Source organism: Cebus imitator, unplaced genomic scaffold (genome assembly GCF_001604975.1).
Source record: "Cebus imitator isolate Cc_AM_T3 unplaced genomic scaffold, Cebus_imitator-1.0 Scaffold51, whole genome shotgun sequence".
In the NCBI taxonomy this organism is placed as follows: Eukaryota; Metazoa; Chordata; class Mammalia; order Primates; family Cebidae; genus Cebus; species Cebus imitator.
This window is the reverse complement of record NW_016107366.1, coordinates 1,530,538-1,550,403: the sequence shown is the minus strand read 5'-3', so window position 1 is coordinate 1,550,403 and position 19,866 is coordinate 1,530,538. Positions and strand designations below refer to the sequence as shown.

Here is a 19,866-nt window from a genome sequence, read left to right as displayed (position 1 = left end):
TCTCTACGTTACTTATAATACCTACTACTATGTAAATGCTATGTAAATACCCATTATGCTGTATTTTTAAATTCATATTGTTATTTTTATTGGCTTTTTTCTGAATATTTTTGATCCAAATTTGTTGAATCCAAGTTATTGAAATCCATCAATATGGATGGAGGGCTGATTGTAAAAACATACATACAGATATGCAGATAGAGATAGAGATCTTCAACCAAGATATGTATTGTTAACAAAAAGATCAAGTTTGTAGTTTGAGTCCAACCTGATTGCTCCTAAAGCAAAAACATCAAAACTATTCAAGGAATTTAATGGTATTCAGAGCCTCTACAATATTGTTCTAGAACACTCAGGTTTGCCTGTCATGTAGGTGGCAGACCAATGCACCAAAACAGTAGGAGTTACAGCAGAGAAATAATAGAAGGATTGTATGGTAGCCAAATGAGAAGGTGGAAGGGAACCTTAAATCCACCTCTCCAAGGAATTTTGGCTTGGAATTTTTCAGGGAATTTTGGCTAGGAGAGGGCTGAGGAGCTAATTGCTTAGTATGTGTGGAATGAAATCTTTAAGAAAGATGTAAAAACTGCATTTGGGGGCTGAGTTAGTTCCTCAGAGAGGGTCTTCACACTGGCGGGCATCAGTGGACCCACTGGAATGCAGGATCTGGAAAATATCTCAAGATGGAAAACTTGAAATTTCTTAACATGAAAGATGTTATCTGTACAAGTCAGGACCTTATGATAGTAGCTACTTGACTTTTAAATAATCAGCTGTACGGAAGTGGGCCATAGGGCAGTCTGGTTAATGCTTTGCTATGTTTCTACTTAAAGCTTATGCTTTTGTTAAACCTAGCAATTTAGTTTTGTCAATTTTATTAGGATGGCTTCAATATCAGATTCACAATGTCTATGATATCATGTTTTTTCTCTAATAAGGGCAGGAATATGTGTGGATCCTAAATCTGTGTAATGTTCTCATTCATGTTACTTTGCTATTTCTTCTGTTTCCTCAATTAAAGTGAAAATTTTAAACCAAAGGCTCAGGAAAGTTATTTGAGAAATTCAAGTCTATTTATAAACAGTCAAGAATAGAATGGAAACTCCAAGAAATTGGAGAGGTACTCAGTACCTTGAAGCCTATAAGAAAGAAGACAAAGTAAGTGTTAGGGGCTAAAGAAGGAATGTGAAACAGGCCTGACAGAGAATTTGTCAGCAAGAGATTTACAACCATTATCCCCAGTGCCAAAATGAGCTTTCTAAAGCACCAATCCAAAAACATCAGTTTCTTTCTTATAACTGTTTGTAGATTCTGTTGTTCACTGCAGTGGTTCAAAAACTTTTCCTCACAGCAGAATACTCATTTTCCAATAAATGTTGTGTGGAACCTGAAGGAATATAAAACAGACAAAAATAGGTCCAGGTAGGAAGTTTGGAGTATCACAGATCTGACTTCTCAGAATTTGCTCATGTATGTGGTAGCCCTGATTCAGCCTCCGGAACTCCAGAGAGCAGAGGGTCATCACCTCAGACCTATAGAGGTATTGACTTATATTAGCATCTGAAGCCTTGACAATTGGGCTCCAAACTACCTTTCCAATCTTCTCTGTCACTACCCCGACAATACAACCCAAGTTCCAACCATTCCAAATTCTCAGTAGTATTCCACATCTTGGCACTGTTTCATCTGTCTAGAAAATTCTTACTTACAAGATCAGTAGGAGAATTGCTTTTCCTAGGTTATCCAAGTAGAAGTGCTTCTCCCTTCCTGGGACTTTCCCTTTGAGAGATTTATACATATTCCCCTACAAAAACTTTAACCTACTGCATTGTAATTGTGACCTACCTAAGGCTGTGACCCACTTAAGTTACCCTCATCCTATGGCCAGTCTCAGCATGATGATACTGCAAAAGAAACTGAATCCATAACCAAATATCTTAAAGAATGTTGTATATCTTTATTGAGATTATCAAGACACACTGAGGTAGGGTCACATAAAACCAGCATCAAACCTTTCCCAAAATTCCATGTAGGTAATTTTTTCTTTTCCTCTAATCCTATTTTTGCTGTATCAATGTAAATATCTGTCCTTCTATCATCAAAATCTCCAGTATGCACTGAGGTCTTTCTCACTATCTTCTTTCTTTTCTAGAGATGGTTCAAGCCCTTTCATATGACAATCAGCTTATTTAAATTACTATTAATCCAACCATTATTCTGCTCAGCCCAACAAAGACCCAACAGAGTCCAGCTTAGAAGGTAGGAGAGATGAAAAATCCATAAATAAGTATTCTTTAAGATTTTCATCTTCAATGTATGTGTCAATCTGTATTCCACAAGACTGCTCCCTCACCATGTCTTCGTTGTCGCTTCCAGGTTGTTTTATATTTTTTTATATCGCCAATATTTAGCCCAATGCCTGAGACAAAAATAGGGATTCAGTAAATACTGGTGGACTGAATAAGTAAATGAGTAATAAATGACTGAGTGAATGAATGTAATGCTCAGATTCCATAGAAAATTCATGTAATTGCAAAAACCTAACTTCTTACAATAGTAAATCCATTATCACTGTGTTCTCAGAGAACTGTACTATCCAGTTAGTTAGAAGTAAAGTAATGTTTCTTGAATCATTTCACTCAAAGACATCATTGCTCATCTACTGAAACACAAGGCAGGCCATATTTCCCATCATCTGGGTTGTCTGCACAGAGTCTCACATTGCCTTAAACACCTCTGCACAAAAGATGGCTTGCCAGTTTGTAGCCAAAAGGAAATCATCCCCAGGAAATAGCTTCATTTTTCCATTTATTCTCCCTCTATTACATATATACAGGGTAGGTATCTAACACCTTACAGTGTTCCCCATTTACTTCTACGTGATCAAATCTACTTCATTCCGAATTATTTACTGTTGGAGTCATATAGCATTCTGATTTTTAGCAAGATGCTTTCTACTTGATCTTCCTAAGAATGGTGTAGATATGGGATAAAATATTAAGTTAGCAAAAGGGTACTTCCTCTTAGATTATAAAATTTATCATTCAAGGATTAAACTAAACTCTATTAGCCTTAACAAGGATGGTGGTTTGGATGAGAATACTTTTATCCATAAGTTTCTGTCCCTCTTTTCCTTAACTCTATCATGAAGAGAAAAATAACTCAGTCCTGGATTTCCCTCTTTCTTTTAAGCATTAGGAAAAGAAAAATGAGAATTTCAGGAATTCATGGAATCATCAACCCTCATATTTATTTTGGAAACTCCGAGTGAGAACTAGCCCTACATTCAGAGTAAAATGATTTTAAAAATAAATAAAGAAACATTCACATTCTTTCTGAGAAGCATTTTTGACACAGAATACTCTTCACTGCTGCCTTCACATCTTTGTTCCTCAAACTATAGATGAGAGGATTAAGCATAGGTGTCACCACCCCATAGAAGAGGGAGATGATTTTTTCTGTGACTTGTTCTTTGTCTGCACCAGAAGAGTCTTTAGCCTTGGGCTTTGCATACATGAAAAGGATGGTTCCGTAGAATATAACGACCACCGTTAGGTGGGCAGAGCAGGTGGAGAAGGCTTTGCGCCTTCCTTCTGCAGAAGGAATTCTCAGAATGGTGGAGAGAATAAAAACATATGAAACAAAAATAAAAAGTACTGGCCCTGCAAGGAAAATCATGTTAGCAACAACCATGCTAATAATATTTATGGAGATATTAGCACAGGCCAATTTTAAGACAGCCAAGATTTCACAAGTAAAATGATTAATGACGTTATCCCCACAGAAAGGAAGCCGCATTGCAAGGGACGTTTGCAACACAGAATTGATGCCTCCTGCAATCCAGGACCCAGCAGCCATGGACACATATGCAGATTTGTTCATGATGATAGGGTATCGTAGAGGGCTACAGATGGCCACATAGCGGTCAAACGCCATCATACTTAGAAGGACACACTCTGTTGCTCCCATAGCAAAAGAGAGAAACATTTGCACTCCGCATCCAGAGAAGGAAATAGTTTTCTTTGAAGTTAAGAAGCTGCTGAGAAATAGTGGGATAGATGAACTAGTATAGCAGATGTCCAAGAATAAGTTACTGAGGAAAAAGTACATGGGGGTGTGCAAGTGGGTGTCATAAACACTCACAAGGATGATGACTCCATTTCCCAATAGGATCACCAAATACATACACAGGACCAGCACAAAGTAAATGGCCTCCAGCTCTGGGTAGCCAGAAAGCCCCAGCAGGACAAATTCTGTCACAAAAGACTGATTAGACTTTCCCATGCTAATATTTTCTTTGACTAAGAGAAATTCTGTAGTGGCTGGAATGTATGTGGATCTTTTATACCAATGTCTATAAGAATCATTTGCGTTCTTGAATGGCTTCCCTTATGAGTAATAAAGACCTGTAAATGGGTACACAATAGCGTAAGAATATGTTATGGCCCTCTAAGTTAAGATCAGTTAGACTTCCAGACTTCACGAAGGAGTCCTCAGCTCTCAAAAAGAATATTCCTGTTAGAGAATAGATTAAGAACACATGTAACTGAGCTAGAATTATGTATCTTTTGCATTATGAATTTAAAATTATTTTAATACAATGTTACCATCATATTTTGACCAAATAATCCAGGACAAATAGAAAATGTATGAAATATTACTAGCCAACAGATATCTGACCATTTTAACCAATATTATTATCTGTAACCAAATAGTTTTCTTCACACAACGTTATACCTAACAAAATTGCTGTTCTTCAGTTACTAAAACAAAGCTGTATGTGAAAGTTCCGCTTCAATGGTAATTTAATCTTAATTTCAGAAGAGTCCTGTGGGCTAAAGGAATAAATAGAAAATATTTTTTTTTTTAGGAAAAAGAACTTTTGGTTATTCCTAATTTAGGGGAAATATGAATACGTGAAATATTCTAAGAATACTGACTAGAGAAGAAGTATTACTTATAAAATAATAAAGGAAAAAATTGAGATAAAATTATTCTTGTTTGTGTTTTTCAATAGAGATTAAGAGATCTTTCTAGGTCACCCTATTGTTCTGCCTGACATACACAATGAATAAAAAGTTGACCTCAGAAAAACTCTAGTGTACATTTCTTAGTCTATAATCAAACCATAAATAAATGCATAAATTAAAGAATTTCAGTAGCAAGGGATTTCCTCTTTTACCTCTAAGTATGAGAAAATACATATTGTCTTCTTCCTGCACAGAAGTCAGCTTTCTCTGTTCTAACAGCTGTTCTGCTGACCTTCCTCTCACTGCATATTCAGAAATACCCATGGTAATGAGAGGTAGGTCACTCAAAAAGTTCTTTAACACAGCAATTTGCTATAATTATTTGTATCCCCATTTGATGTAATATGCAGTATTTCTATATTTAAACGCCAAAAACAGAAGTCCTACATTTTTAATCAAACTGCTAGCCTCATAAGTTCTATCTCAATAATTTCACAAAGATAACTAAAAGAACTGCTTCTCAGTTCTCATTAAAATCAAGTAGCTGCCATTGCTATTGTAAAAGCCAACTAATCATTGGCAAAATAGAAACTAGTTCTAGTAACGATGAAAGCTGGGGCTCTTTGCAGTCTTTTCACTAGCAGAGGATTCTTTAAAAGACCAGCCAATGAAGCATCAAAGCAACTTAAAGTGTTTGCTGCTTTGAGGATGCTTCAAATCCCAAAAGTAATTTAAACATCACAATGTGGATTGGACAGAATTTTAAAACTTTCTAGTACTTTTGGGATGAAGTCCCTCAGAAGCAATTAAAACAAAGTTGCTAGTACAATTTAATTAAAGTTTAACTCATAAACAGTTACATATTATAGCTTTACATTCTCTGGGAGGAGCAAGCTTAAGAATGCTACAGAGGTAAAATGGCCAAGACATGGAAATTAGCATTCACTAAATCCGATGGAGAGATGTGGCCATAACCTGTGACACTTAATTCAAAATGATGCTTTGTTCTTAATAAATGAACTGTTAGTCACATTTGTTTTGACCATTAATCCTGGAGTCTCAGAATCCATAAGCTTCATTCTGGTCTCATTGGCCCCTCTAAACAGCCATAATCATATGCACGGTCATTTTAATTCTGTTCATTCATACCCTCTGCTCAAATATATATGCAATATCCCAACCTCATTCAACCTGCCCTTTAGTTATGTCCACACTAGCATGGCACAACATGAGTCTGACCATAAAACAATTTCCTTGAGTGAGCAAGCCTTACTTTACTTTTTAACAGGAAAAGAAATTCTGACTTGAAGTAATTATTTATAACACTTATCATGACTATCTTTTGAAATGGATATCAACCCTTAAAGAACTCAGTTATTTTAATAAATATGACAAAATAATATTTCAGCATGCAAACAAGTGGAACCACCATGTATAATGTTAAAAAGAAGGGAATAAAATTAGACAACAGTGCTCTTTGTCAGTGGACAATATTTTTAAAAAGTTACTGAGCCTGAGATGTAACATGATCCTGAAGAATGGGTAAACTATTTATGCCATGAAAAAATGGTATTATATGCTTCCACAAATCAAATTTGAAATAAAAGATTCTGAGTTGTTAACTTTATGCAAGAACATAATCAATATATTGGTTTGAAAGGCAGATGTTGGGCATGTTTTCTCACTAATCAATATTCAATGGACAAAAGAATTCAACGGGTTGAAAGTGACACTGTCGAAGCTATACTATAATGCACATGGCGGGTAGACTGTAACTGTAAAACAATTTATAAGCAAACTCTGCAAAACAAAAAAAAATGTCGAGGAAAGCCAAATCATTAGAGAAATATAATTAACGAGGTACGTAATATAGATGCTTGTAATTTATTTATTTAATTTTTTTCTGAGACAGGTTCTCACGCTGTCGCCCAGGCCGGAGTGCAGTGGCACAACCACAGCTCACTGCAGCCTCGACCTCCCAGGCTCAAGTGCTCCTGCCACTTCTCTTCCTTTCAAGTAACTGGGACTGCAGACATGTACCACCATGCCCAGTTAATTTTTGTATTTTTTGTAGAGACGTGGATTCACCATGTTTCTCAGGCTCATCTCAAACTCCTGGGCTCTAGAATTCTCCTGCCTCAGTCTCCCAAAGTGCTGGGATTATAAGCAAGAGCCACTGCCACACCCAATCAGATGCTTATAATTTATTACAAACAACAAATACATTGTGTAAGCATTATCCATGCAATATTTTTATTTTATCACAGCACACTTATGCAAGGAAAGTAGAAATAATTCAAAGTTAACTGCCTCATGTATTTTTGTTTGCTAATATGGTAACTCTAACTTCCTGTGACCAAGACTCACATGGAATTCAGTCTAAGCCTGATTGCCCCATCCATCATCACCGTCAGTTCCAACCACTCGCAGGCATAGGAGAGAGTGTGAGACCCAGATCTCTGGCATTACTACTCATCATAATACTGCCAGACAGTCCTATTTTCAGATCTTTCAAATGAGAAACAGAGAATATTCAGTCTTTGTCTGTTTGGGCTGCTATAACAAAATACCAAAGACTGAGTGGTTTGTAAACAACAGAAATTTGTTTCTCACATCTCACAGTTCTGGAGACTGAGAAGCTCAAGTTCAAGGCACCAGCAGATTCAGTATCTGCACAGGGCCTACTCCTCACAGACATCTGTTTCCAGTGGAACCTCTCGTGAAGGAAGGGGTGAGTAATCTTCTGGGATGTCTTTTATAATGGCAGTATTCCCATTCATAAGGGCTGTACTCTCATGACCTAATCCCCTTCCCAAGGACTCACTTCCTAATATCATCGCCTGGGGATTAAGATTTCAACATATAAATGGGAGGGGGGACATAAACATTCTGTCAATTGCACAGTGTGTTTTGCTAAGCCATTCTAGTGGATACAGGATTGTAACATTATCTGTTGTCTCAGATATACCAAGCACCACAAAAATATTCCTTATAGCTGCAACCCTCCATCCCTGTCCATAATAGTAAGAAGAAACAATTAAGATGAATTTATAGGTCCTCATGACCAACTACTGCTCTTCAACATTTCCAGGCTCTAGTCTATCATCTTATCTTCTCTCTGATTTTATTCAATTCAGTAAACATTAAGTGAAGCCTCCCTTGTTCCAGGAACCGTTTGCCTGCTTCTGCCTTAGATCTTATGAATTACTCTAATCCCCTGCCAGATACTGTAGCCTATTATAAGAATGGCAAGCCAATGTCTGGGGTCTCACTACCTTGGTCAACTCCCTTAATGCCACCTGTCTATCTACACTCCAAGCACAGCTCTCCCTGAATTCTTTTTTTCACATTTCTCTGCTTTATGCTGTACTCACACATCAATCCATGCTTTTCCTTTAAGTGGCTGATGTAGACTCCTTGAATTTTCTCTCAAACTCTTAGGTATATGGTGTTCGGACACCTTCTTCTTGTCCCTCAGGAAACTGGTATACCTGTCCGTTTAATTTTGTCTAAAGATAAACCAATAATATATGAATAATTAAGTAACTGGAACAAGCCTTTTCTTTTCCCTGAAACAGTTTACTTCACTAAACTATGGCTATCTTTTATCTAAATTGTGAATAAAAATTTAATTTTGTATTATGTTTAGAAAATTTCATTTCAAAACCTTGAAGTTAGACAAGGGTAATGTTGTTTTGGTTTGTTTTCTTGGTTTTTTGTTTGCTTGTTTTGTTGTGTTTGAGACAGGGTCTTGCTCTGTCACAGTGGCTGGAGTGGATTGGCTCAGTCTCAGCTCACTGCAACCTACACCTCCCAGATTCAAGTGATCCTCCCACCTCAGCCTCCCAACTAGCGGGGACTACAGGCATGTGCCACCACACCCAGCTAATTTTTTGTGGAGACGTGTTTTCGCCATGTTGTCCAGGCTGGTCTCAAATTTGTGGGCCTAAGGGATCACCCTTCTTAGCCTCCCAAAGTGCTGGGATTACAGGCATGAGCCACTGCGCCCAGTGATAATGTTTTCTTACATTAATGAATGCACACAGAACCTCATCTATCTCCTCAAGCTAAAGTTTATCAAAATAGTTAATATTAGCTATAATGCAGCTACATCGTGATCAGTATATTTACTCTGTCAATCAAGAGATTCTCTGTCACAGCCTCATTATCATTCTCTTTCTTGCTTGTATCCTGTCTGTTTCTTAACAGTGGGTTTTGTCCAGATTGGAGAGATCGTAAAACGCAGCTAGTAAATACCAATTAGTCCATGACGTAAAGAACAGAGCAAGGACATAAAATTGGAACCAGCTAACTAGAATTCAGGTGGGTTATTCCCAAAGCCACATAGTGGAAAGATCAGGGTTGTGATTAGAAAAACACAGAGCTACAGATTAATAAATATTGTTGAGCTAGCCAGAGACAGAGGAATGGGAAAGACCGCAATGGATAATATAACTTAACTCAGCTGAAAGATGAGTCTCAGTGCAAGTTCTGTTTCTTAATAACTTTTTAATCTAATTAATCATTCAATAAACAAATCCTTTGCTAGTTTGCTCTTTCCAGAAACTAGAAATATATTATTTTTTAAAAAATAATAAAGTGTTAATTATTACAAGTAATATATTCCTAGTTTCTGGAAACAGCAAACTAGCAAAAGTTTCTGACTTCTGCTCCATTCAAAGGTGGAAATGCAATAGAATTAAGATAACAATGTATCAACCTGAAAAGGAAAATGAAACTAGAAGATACTCAAGGAAACAGAATGTAGCCACAAGACTTTTGACAAGAAATCTACTGAGGGAGTCCTTTTAAGGCGGCTGCTTCTTTCTCTATTGCATTACCGTACAGATATTATGTTTGAACTTCCTCCAAGCTTCACAAACTAAGGGAGACAAGGTAACATCAGAGTAGGCCAGAACTAAGGAGAAGTGAAGAATGAATAACCAACCACATGGGCACACAGATCCATCTACCTGGAGAGTTCTCTGCTTCTGTATTATCTCCCTGCAAAAACTTGAATATTTTAATCAATTTTTAAAAAAGACTTAGAATAACTTCGGCCATACACGGTGGCTCACACCTGTAATCCCAGCACTTTGGGAGGCTGAAGCAGGCGGATCACAAGGTCAGGAGTTCGAGACCAGCCTGGCCAATATGGTGAAACCTTGTCTCTACTAAGAATACAAAAATTAGCTGGGCATGGTGGCGGGTGCCTGTAATCCCAGCTAATCGAGAGGCTGAGGCAGAAGAATTGTTTGAACCCGGGATGTGGAGGTTGCAGTGAGCTCTCACTGGACTCCAGCCTGGGCAACAGAGTGAGACCCTGTCTCAAGAAAAAAAAAAGGGGAGGGAGGGAGGGAGGGAGGATGTGAGGGAGGGAAGGGGAGGGGAGGGGAGAGGAGGGGAGGGAAGGAGGGAGGAAGGAAGGAAGGGAAAGCGTAATTTCCGGGCTGAGGTAAAGGAAAGTGCCCAGAGATTCCAGGTTTCCAGGTGGCAAAACAGGTTTGAACATATCCAAAGAATAGTGTAATGGGCTCACTGCCCTGGGAGCCCCAAACTTTAAACCCACCTAGGGTAGCCAAGTTAAGTGTTTTGCCTTTCCCTTATAAGATACATACTACTAACCAAAGTACTGTAGGGGAAAATGAACTCTGTAGAGAAGAATGTAATAAGTGGTGAACACAATCATAATAAAAGACAATAAATTGAGCAACCTGACATTACATGATGCATAATTCATAGAACAGAGCAAAAATGTTGACAAAGAATAAATATCCTCAATGAGATAATGAAGAGATATTGGTGGCAGGAAGCAAGAATAAGCAGTTACAATATATATGGTAATACTGTATCTGAAATATATACAGCTGAAATAAGGAATTAAGTACATAAAATATATAATAGTATAAATGTTATGACCATAAGCCTGAAATACTTTCAAATAATTGAAACCATTCATAGAGTGTTCTTTGACCATACAGAATCAAGCTAGATTTTTTTGAAAAGGAAAATAGCACGCTAAAAAAAAACCCAAATATTAGGAACCTAAATAGTATACTCCTAAGTGATACATAGAATGAAGAAGAAACCATAACAAAAATTAAAACTGTTTTTGAACTGAAAAATAATGAAGATAATAAAAACTTATGGAATCCAACTACAGCCAGTGATTAGAAGAAAATGTGTAGCTCAAAGTACATATATTAGAAAATGATCTTAGATTCTATCTCAAAGTTTACAAAAAAAGGAAAATGAACCAAAAATGCTCAAAGAAGAAATTAGAAACATAAGAGAAGAATCGAGGAAATAGAAAACAAACACACAATGGAGAGGAACTAAACCAAAGTTGATGGTTTTTTTGTATTTATTTATTTATTTATTTATTTATTTGAAATGGAGTCTCACTCTGTCGCCCAGGCTGGGGTGCAATGGTTCGATCTTGGCTCACTGCAACCTCTGCAACCTGGGTTCAAGTAACTCTCCTGACTCAGCCTCCTGAGTAGCTGGGATTACAGGTGCCTGCCACCATGCCTGGCTAATTTTTGTATTTTTAGTAAAGATGGGGTTTTGCCATGTTAACCAGACTGGTCTCGAACTCCTGACCTCAGGTGATCTGCCTGCTGTGGCCTCCCAAAGTGCTGAGATTATAGGCGTGAGCCAAGGTGCCTGGCCCCAAGTCGATGTTTTTAAAAAGTAATTTTGTAAACTCCAAGAAAAACTAATCAAGCTAAAGAGAAAACCAGAGTTACTAAATCTGAAATGAAAATGGAGATATTACCTCAAGGCCAGTATTAAAATGATAATAAGTAAGCAATATTTATTTATTTATTTATTTATTTATTTGAGACAGAGTCTCACTCTGTCGCCCAGGATGAAGTGCAGTGGCACGATCTCGGCCCACTGCAAACTTTACCTCCGAGGCTCAAGCGATTCTCTTGCCTCAGCCTCCCCAGTAGCTGAGATTACAGGTGTGCGCCACCATGCCTGGTTAATTTTTGTATTTTTAGTAGAGACGGGCTTTCACCACGTTGGCCAGGCTGGTTTCAAACTCCTGACCTCAAGTGATCCACCCACCTCGGGCTCCCAAAGTGCTGGGATAACACGTGTAAGCCACCACACCTGTCCTGTAGACAAGCAATTTATGACACTCAGTTAAACAATTTAGATCAAATGGAGTAATTTCAGGAAAGCATAACTTAGCAATAATGACCCAAGAAGAAATACAAAAATATGAATAGCCTCATATCTACTTTTTTTAACTTTTCATTTGAGATTCAGAGGAAGGTGCAAAATAGTTTAGAGACGTCCTGTGTATCCTACACCTAGTTTCTCCCAGTGTTTACTTCTTCCATAACCATAGCACAATAAGAGACCCAGAGAACTGACATTAGTATAATGTGTGAATAATTTTATACCATTTTATCACATGTACAGATTTGTGTAACCACAACTCCAAACAAAATACAGAACTATATCATCCTAACAAATATCTCACTTGTGCTACTCCTTCTCTCTCCTGAATCCCTAAGCCCTGGAACCACGAATCTGTTTTCCATTTCTATAATTTTGTCTTTTCAAGAATGTTCTACAAACTATCAATAGTTTGTTACTTTTATTTTCTAAATAGCATTTCATGACATGAATATATCATGGCTTGTTAACAATTCACCTATTGAAGGATATTCTTGTTGTTTCCAAGTTTTGGCTATTACAATTAAAGCTGCTGTGAAAATTCATGTTCAGCACTTTTTGTGGATATAAAATTTTATTTCTCTGAAATAAATGCCTAGGAGCCCATTGTTGGGTTATATGGTAGTAAATGTTTAAATTCTTAAGAAATTTCAGAACTATTTTCCAGAGCAACTGTTATATTCCCAACAATTTATGAGAGATACATTTTCCCTTCATTCTCACCAGCATTGAGCATTGTCATTCCTTTTTACTTTAGCCATGCTAATAATAGACGCATGGTGATATCTCACGGTGATCTTAATCTCCATCTTCCTAGCAGCTAGTGAGTTGAACATCTTTTCATGTGCTTATTTGACATCCATATCTTCTCTTCAGTAAAATGTCTTTTCATGTCTTTTGCCCATTTTCTAATTAGATTATTTGCAGGTTTTTTACTGTTGAGTTTTGAGAGTTTTTTTTTTAATATTCTAGCTATGAATCTTTTGTCAGATATATGATTTTAAAATGTTTTCATCCAGTCTGTATCTTGTCCTTTCATTCTGTTAACAGTCTTTTGAAAGCTTTTAATCTTGATGAAGTTCAGTTTGTAAATTTTTCTCACTTATGGATTATGTTTTTTGGTGTCATGTCTAAGAAGTATTCACTAAGCCTAGGTACTGAAGATTTCCTCCTGGATTATATCAGTTGATTTTTCAGACATTCAATCTGCCTTGCATCTGGGATAAACTCCATTAAGTTATGTAGAATTTTTTAAATATTGTAGAAGTCAGTTTGCTAATATTTTGTTAGAGGTTTTCGCATCTACCTTTATAAAGGATATTAGTCTTCATATTTATGAAGGACAAAATTTTCATCTTTTTTGCTAGCTTTGATTTTCTTCAGCAGAGTAATGTTAGCTCATAAAATGAGTTGGGAAATGTTTCCCCTTTTTCTATTTTCTGTAAAAGATTATATAGAATTGTTAAATTTTTTAAATTTTGGTAGAATTCTCTAGTAAACCCATCTGGGCCTGGATATTTGTTATTTGAGAGATTTTCAAATATGAATTCAATTTAATATTTATAGGGATATTCAAATTGTCTATCTCATAGATGATCCACAGTTTTTAGCTCTAAATTCTTAAATTAGAATAGAGAGAAACATCTCAAATTAATCATGCAAGCTCCTATTTTAAGAAGTAAAGAAAAACAAATTAGTAGTTTGTGATTTTCAGGGAATTGGTTCATTCATCTAAGATATCAAATCTGTGTGTTGTTTTTGTATTCCCTTATAATACAACCCTTTTGGTGTCTATAGGCCCTATAGCAGTATAGCATGTTTCATTTATGATACTGATCATTTATTTCTGTTTTTTTCTTTATTAATACTAAAGTCTTGTGAATTTTATTAATTTTTCAAAGATAAGCCTTTTCATTTGGTTGATTTTTCTCTATTTTTCTCTTTTCAAATTATTTTGCTTTCTACTTCTACCTTTATCACTTCCTTTCTTCTGCGTGTTGGTGTTTAATTTGTTCTTCATTATTTACTTCTTAAAATAGAAGCTTGCATGATTAATTTGAGATGTTTCTCTCTATTCTAAGAATTTAGAGCTAAAAACATCCCTCTCAGCACTGCTTTAGCTGTGTCCCACAAATCTTAATATATTTTTATTATCATTTGGTTTGATTTTTTTATCATTTTTCTTTAGATTTTCTCTTTTATCCAAAGAGTATTTAGAAGTGTGTTTTTACTTCAAAATATTTGCAAATTTTTATGTTATGTTTCTGCTATTGATTTCTAGTTTTATTCTACTCTTAGAACTAGAGCAAAAAAAAAAAAAAAAAAGAAGCTCAGTGATCTTTAAAAACTATGTGTCCTCACTATCATGCCAGTGATTTAGAAATACTAGAATCCAGCACCTTTTCACATGTATTTGTTATCTGCTTCAGGAACAAAAGATATGTCCTAAGAAAAAGATGCTTTAGGCCGGGTGTGGTGGCTCATGCCTGTAATCCCAGCACTTTGGGAGGCCAAGGCAGGCAGATTGCCTGAGCTCAGGAGTTCAAGACTAGCCTGGGCAACAAGGTGAAACCCTGTCTCTACTAAAATACAAAAAATTAGCATGCGCCTGTAGTCCCAGCTCCTGGGGGAACTGAGGCAGAAGAATTGCTTGAACACAGGAGGCAGAGGTTGCAGTGAGCTGAGATCGCGCCATTGCACTTTAGCCTGGAGGACAGAGAGAGATTCTGTCTCAAAAAAAAAGAAAGGGAAGAAGGGAGGGAGGGAGGGAGGGGAACAAAGGAGAAAAAGAACATAATCTATGTCTTTATCAAGCTATAGTTCACCGAAAAAGGTGGGTTTTGAAATGAGACAAGATATACTCACTTCAGTGCAGCCTGGTAACAGAGATTCTGTCTCAAAAAAAAAAAGAAAAAAAAAAATGAAAAAGATGCTTGAAGCATCTTTACCTATCCAATGAAATATTTGGTGATAAAAGAAAATCTCTTTAGACAAACCTTCAGAACATAATTATCAATCAAAGCACACTGCCTTGCTATTATCAACCAAAGCATACTGTTTCCAAACATAATAATCTTGACTCCAATTATTTGTCAGATTTTGCACACAATTTACTGGATGTCAATACCATTTTCTTCTAAGATAGAGAAGTTTCTAACCTAGCAAATAATGTTTAAAGATAAATTAACACAACAGTCAAGTCTCATGGAAGTAAAAGCATCTAATTCATCACCTCATGCTTAAATATCCTCTGAAACATCTGTAACAGGCTGTTATCGATCTTTCTTGCATACCTCTAGTAATGGAAAGCTCATATCTCCTGAAGGAATCTAGTTGTAACTGTCAAAAACTGCTTATATGAATCCAAAGTTTGTTCTTTTTTGTGTATATTTTCTACTTTTTGTTTTTAGTTGTATTCTTTGAAACAATACCACTTGAGTTTATTTTTAGAACTAAAATTAGAATTACAGTTTGTATTTTAGAGCAGATTTTTCTTATAATTAGCAAAGATCTTTTCATTCATTCATTGAACAAATATATACTAACCTACACCCTTCTAGGTAATGTTAAACAACATGAGCGTTGGCGTTTTAGATGGAAACTGAACCCAGATCTTTTTCATTCTAAAAGCCATTCCTTATTTTTTTGTTTTCTGCTACTATCCAGATTCTTTTCAACTTGGAGATTATGGTAATCTATTTGGTTTCATGTATCTAAACTTTTTAAATTCTATAGAGTCTGCTACCTCTTCCAAATTAATCTTCCTAATTCATGGTGTTCATCATCACCAACAATTCAAAAACTTACCTTGGCTTTCCAACTAAGACCTAAACACTTTGACCTGATACTAATGTCCCTCCAAAAAACAGTTACCACCTAAGAGTCCAGATTATCTCCTTGGGCAATCTCCTTCACTCTATGGTTTCAATGCAACATCAATAAACTGGTGAATCCAAATCTATAGGCCTCATCCCAGATGTCTCTCCTGGGCATTTTATGGTAGCCTCTTATCTAAATGCAGTAAGTAAAACACATGTCTTTCACTCACTATGTTAACTTATACTACATTATCTTCCTGTTACTTTTCCATTATGAAAAGAAATGTTACCCCCTGTTCTTTTAATTTCCAAAATGCTTAAACTGACCTGCATAGTTGTCTAAGATCTAGATCTTAAATAAAGTTCTAGCCTCTTATTTCACAAAATTTCACCTCTTCCTACTGTTCTTTATCCTATGATCAACCAAAACAAGGCTTCTTTTAATTCTTAGAATATACCGTCTTTTCCCACTACCACCCCCATCTAGGAAAGGAAGAGCAATGGAGAATTTTTGAAGGAGAAAGAATAGCCTAGCATGTGCAAAGGGTAGCGAGCACTTTCTTTTCTTGTTTTATTGCTATTATCCTTTTCCCAGAGTATCCTGAAGATGTCATTCTTGACCCCCTAGTCTGGGTTAGGCAACCTTTCTGTGTGCTCTGATAACATCCTATACCTCCTTTAATACAGCACTTATCACACATGATTGCAATTACGTGTTTAATTATCTGTTCCCACAAAACGGCAAGCATCTTAAGAATAAGCCACCATCTCTCTCTTGTTAATCATTGTGATTCTAGCATTGAGTCCAGTGCCTGGCATATTTTTAACCACTCAGAATGTAAGTGTTTGTTCACTTCCCTTTCAATTCCTAACTGATTAATGGCATCACCAAATCTGTTTAAACTATCAAAACTTATAAAGTTGGCCTCCTAGAAAAATGCTAAACTTCAGTAGTCATCACGGAAATAAAAAATAAAATATTATGCTACCACTCCCACCATGACAGCTAAAATGAAAAACAGAGATAATAGCAAGTGTTTCCAAAGTTGTAAAACAAGTTAAATTCTTACATACTGCTGGTGGGAGTGTAAATTGGTACCAATACTTTATAGAACTGGAGTTGTGTATAAAGCTAAGTATTTACATACTTTATAACTCAGAGTTTTTCTGAACTATATATTCAATAGAGTGATTGTATACAAACGTACACCAAAAGATGCATACAAGGATGTTAATAAAAGCACTATTCATACCATATGCAAACACTACAAAATATAAATGTTTATCACAAGTAGAATAATGGCATATTTAGCATGGAGAATGAAGAAGGTACAACTTCAAACAATATGATATTGGTTAAAGGTATACATAAGACATGATATTTGAAATACATAAAATTAATATGTAGTATTAAAATACTATATATCTATTAACTCTGAGGAGCTTTGGGGGTGCTTTCTCCGTTTTTCATCTGAGATGTGTCCCATTAAAGCATTCAACATGCTATAGCACTTATAATCTGAGCGTTTTCAACAAATAACTAGACAGAGAACCCACTAAATACAGACCCCAATACATTGCCTAAGACTTCAATAAATGTCTTTCATAATTATTATTTGTGTTTTTATTACATACAAAGCTGAAATTCACATGGCTCATTCTCTTAAAAAAAAAAAAAAAAAAAAGCAGTCCAGCAACCAAAATAATTTTCAACCACTACTTAACTTCCTTAAAAACCATGGAAGGAATCCAAGTATTTATTACCACAGTAACACTTGTAAAAATTCCTTTTTTTTTTCATCCACTGGCACTGTAGCCCCCAGCTGTTTTGGAGCCTCTCTCCATTTTCCAGCTTTGCTTTTTCTTTCTCCCTCTCTCTTGCTTCATTTCATATTATAGTATTATTTTGATATCGATATCTTTTACCAGGAAAAATAAAACATATCCTCCTTGGACCAGGAGTTCAGGGGATGTTAAGTTTTAAAAGAGGAAAAAAAACAGAATTTAAGTATTGAGGTTCATGTTAGTGAGCCAGGATTTATATTTTTAATTTATATTTTTAATTTATTTTTAATTTATATTTTTAATTCTTTTGGAGATTATAAAGATCAATAACTGGAAATTCCTGCTCTTTTAAGAGATAGATTATGAAGAGTTGAACATTAATATTCCAAAATCAAGCATTTTTTCTGTCACACTATTATTAAAGTTAAATGTCACCTTTTCTATGAAGCCTTTACTAAAATCCTCCAGGAAGAAAAAAATCCTACCACTTCAGTGTTTCAGTATGCTTTTTCATGTCTCTTTTATAATTTGTATTATATATTGTACACTATTTATTCAGAGGAATTTAGTTGAAGGCACACATTTTAGAAATCAGGAAGAGATGGATAAAAATCCCAACTCTGTAGTTCACCAGGAGCATAAAATTTAAAGTCTTAAAGTGGAGTCCTCAGGAAATAGATGTTCATTATAGTTCTTTGTTGAATGAATGAAGGCGTGATTGCCTTTCACTCATTGAAGCTAAGCAAGCTTAGTTGCCATTACTGCAATAAGCCTTGCCAATCACTGCTGCCTCTGCACCTTTGTTCTTGCCATTCTCTCTGTCTAAAATCAAAATCCGCCTAATCCATCAAAATCCAAGTCCCTCCTCAAAAGCCTCCTCTGCCTTAAAGCTCCTACTTATCATTTTAACTAAATTGCATGAATTTAGCCATCTTTCATAATATTTATAATATGGAGATTTATTTTCTATTTGTGTGTTGTTTGCACATCCTGCTTTATTGAAAGGTCATTAGAAGCAGAGTTACTGGTCTTTATACTCTCCACAATCAACACATTGATACTGTGGATAACTGCGATTTGCCTTTTTTCATGATGTGTATTCAATTTTTTTAAACAGGCATTTTTCTTTTGAAGGATGTGTCTTGTACGATGTTGTTGCAGGGAATACACGGAACTAGCAATAAGCCTGGTGGAGACAGCATTCTCTTCAATAGTGCTTCAGGCCAGGTGTGGTGGCTCACGTGTGCAATCCCAACACTTTGAGAGGCCAAGGCAGGCAGATCACTTGATGTCAGGAGTTTGAGACCAGCCTAGCCAACATGGTGAAACCCCATCTCTACTAAACACACAAAAAATTAACTGGGCATGGTAGTGCATGCCTGTAGTTCCAGCTACTCAGGAGGCTGGAGCATAAGAATTGCTTGAGCCCAGGAGGTGGAGGTTGCAGTGAGCCAATATTGTCTATTGCAGTCCAGCCTGGGTGACGCAGCGAGACTCTATTAAAAAAAAAAAAAAAAAAGGGTTTCAGTGTTGTTTACCTGGGTTTGTCTTACCTGGGTGTAACAACGGTGACTATAACAGGTCAGACAGAGTCTATCTAATTGAGCTACACACAGATAATAATCCCTGAGCTAGTGTCTTAAGGTCATTATTTAACAAGAAGAAATATAACCTATAAACCAGTAATTCCTACATATGTATCTCCATCTCTAACTATCCTAACACACAGATTCATATATCGAACTTCCTACTACACATTTTCCCTTAGATAAAGTGTGTCAAGATAAAGAGTTGAATGTAGAACTGTTGATTCTATCCTCATTTGGTTTCATCTTCCCTATCTCAGAAAATGCACCACCACTTATACAAATCCAATGCACCAGAAAAATTCTGCCAGTTTGACCCAAATTTTATACTGAACCTGAACGTTTCAGTTGCTACCACTCCAGTCCAAGGTATTATCCCATCTACACTACTGAAATGGCTTTCAAAATCATCTCCCTGCTTTCATTCTTGTTCTGCTACAAGTCACTCTCCAGTAGCTTAGCTAGGGTGGTTTGTTTTTTTTTTTTTTTTTTTTTTTTTTTTTTTTTTTTTTTTTT

At 36.1% G+C, this 19,866-nt stretch overlaps 2 protein-coding genes across 2 annotated transcripts in view; both read right to left on the bottom strand.

Annotated features, from left to right (window-relative positions):
- The window catches only part of LOC108303802 (olfactory receptor 13C9), a 97,078-nt gene that overhangs the window by 30,513 nt on the left and 46,699 nt on the right, over window positions 1-19,866 (bottom strand). The window lies entirely within an intron of this gene.
- LOC108303836 (olfactory receptor 13C7-like) lies at window positions 1,936-5,580 on the bottom strand. The gene is made up of 2 exons (XM_017527765.2): window positions 5,183-5,580; window positions 1,936-4,406 (listed from the first exon to the last, which is right to left on the bottom strand). The coding sequence occupies exon 2, from the start codon at window positions 4,282-4,284 to the stop codon at window positions 3,325-3,327; it is 960 nt and encodes a 319-aa protein (XP_017383254.1). The 5' UTR covers window positions 4,285-4,406; window positions 5,183-5,580; the 3' UTR covers window positions 1,936-3,324.

Bases quoted from the DNA above. Each gene is read 5' to 3' on its own strand.
- LOC108303836 (XM_017527765.2), bottom strand. From the start codon at position 4,284: ATGGGAAAGTCTAATCAGTCTTTTGTGACAGAATTTGTCCTGCTGGGG.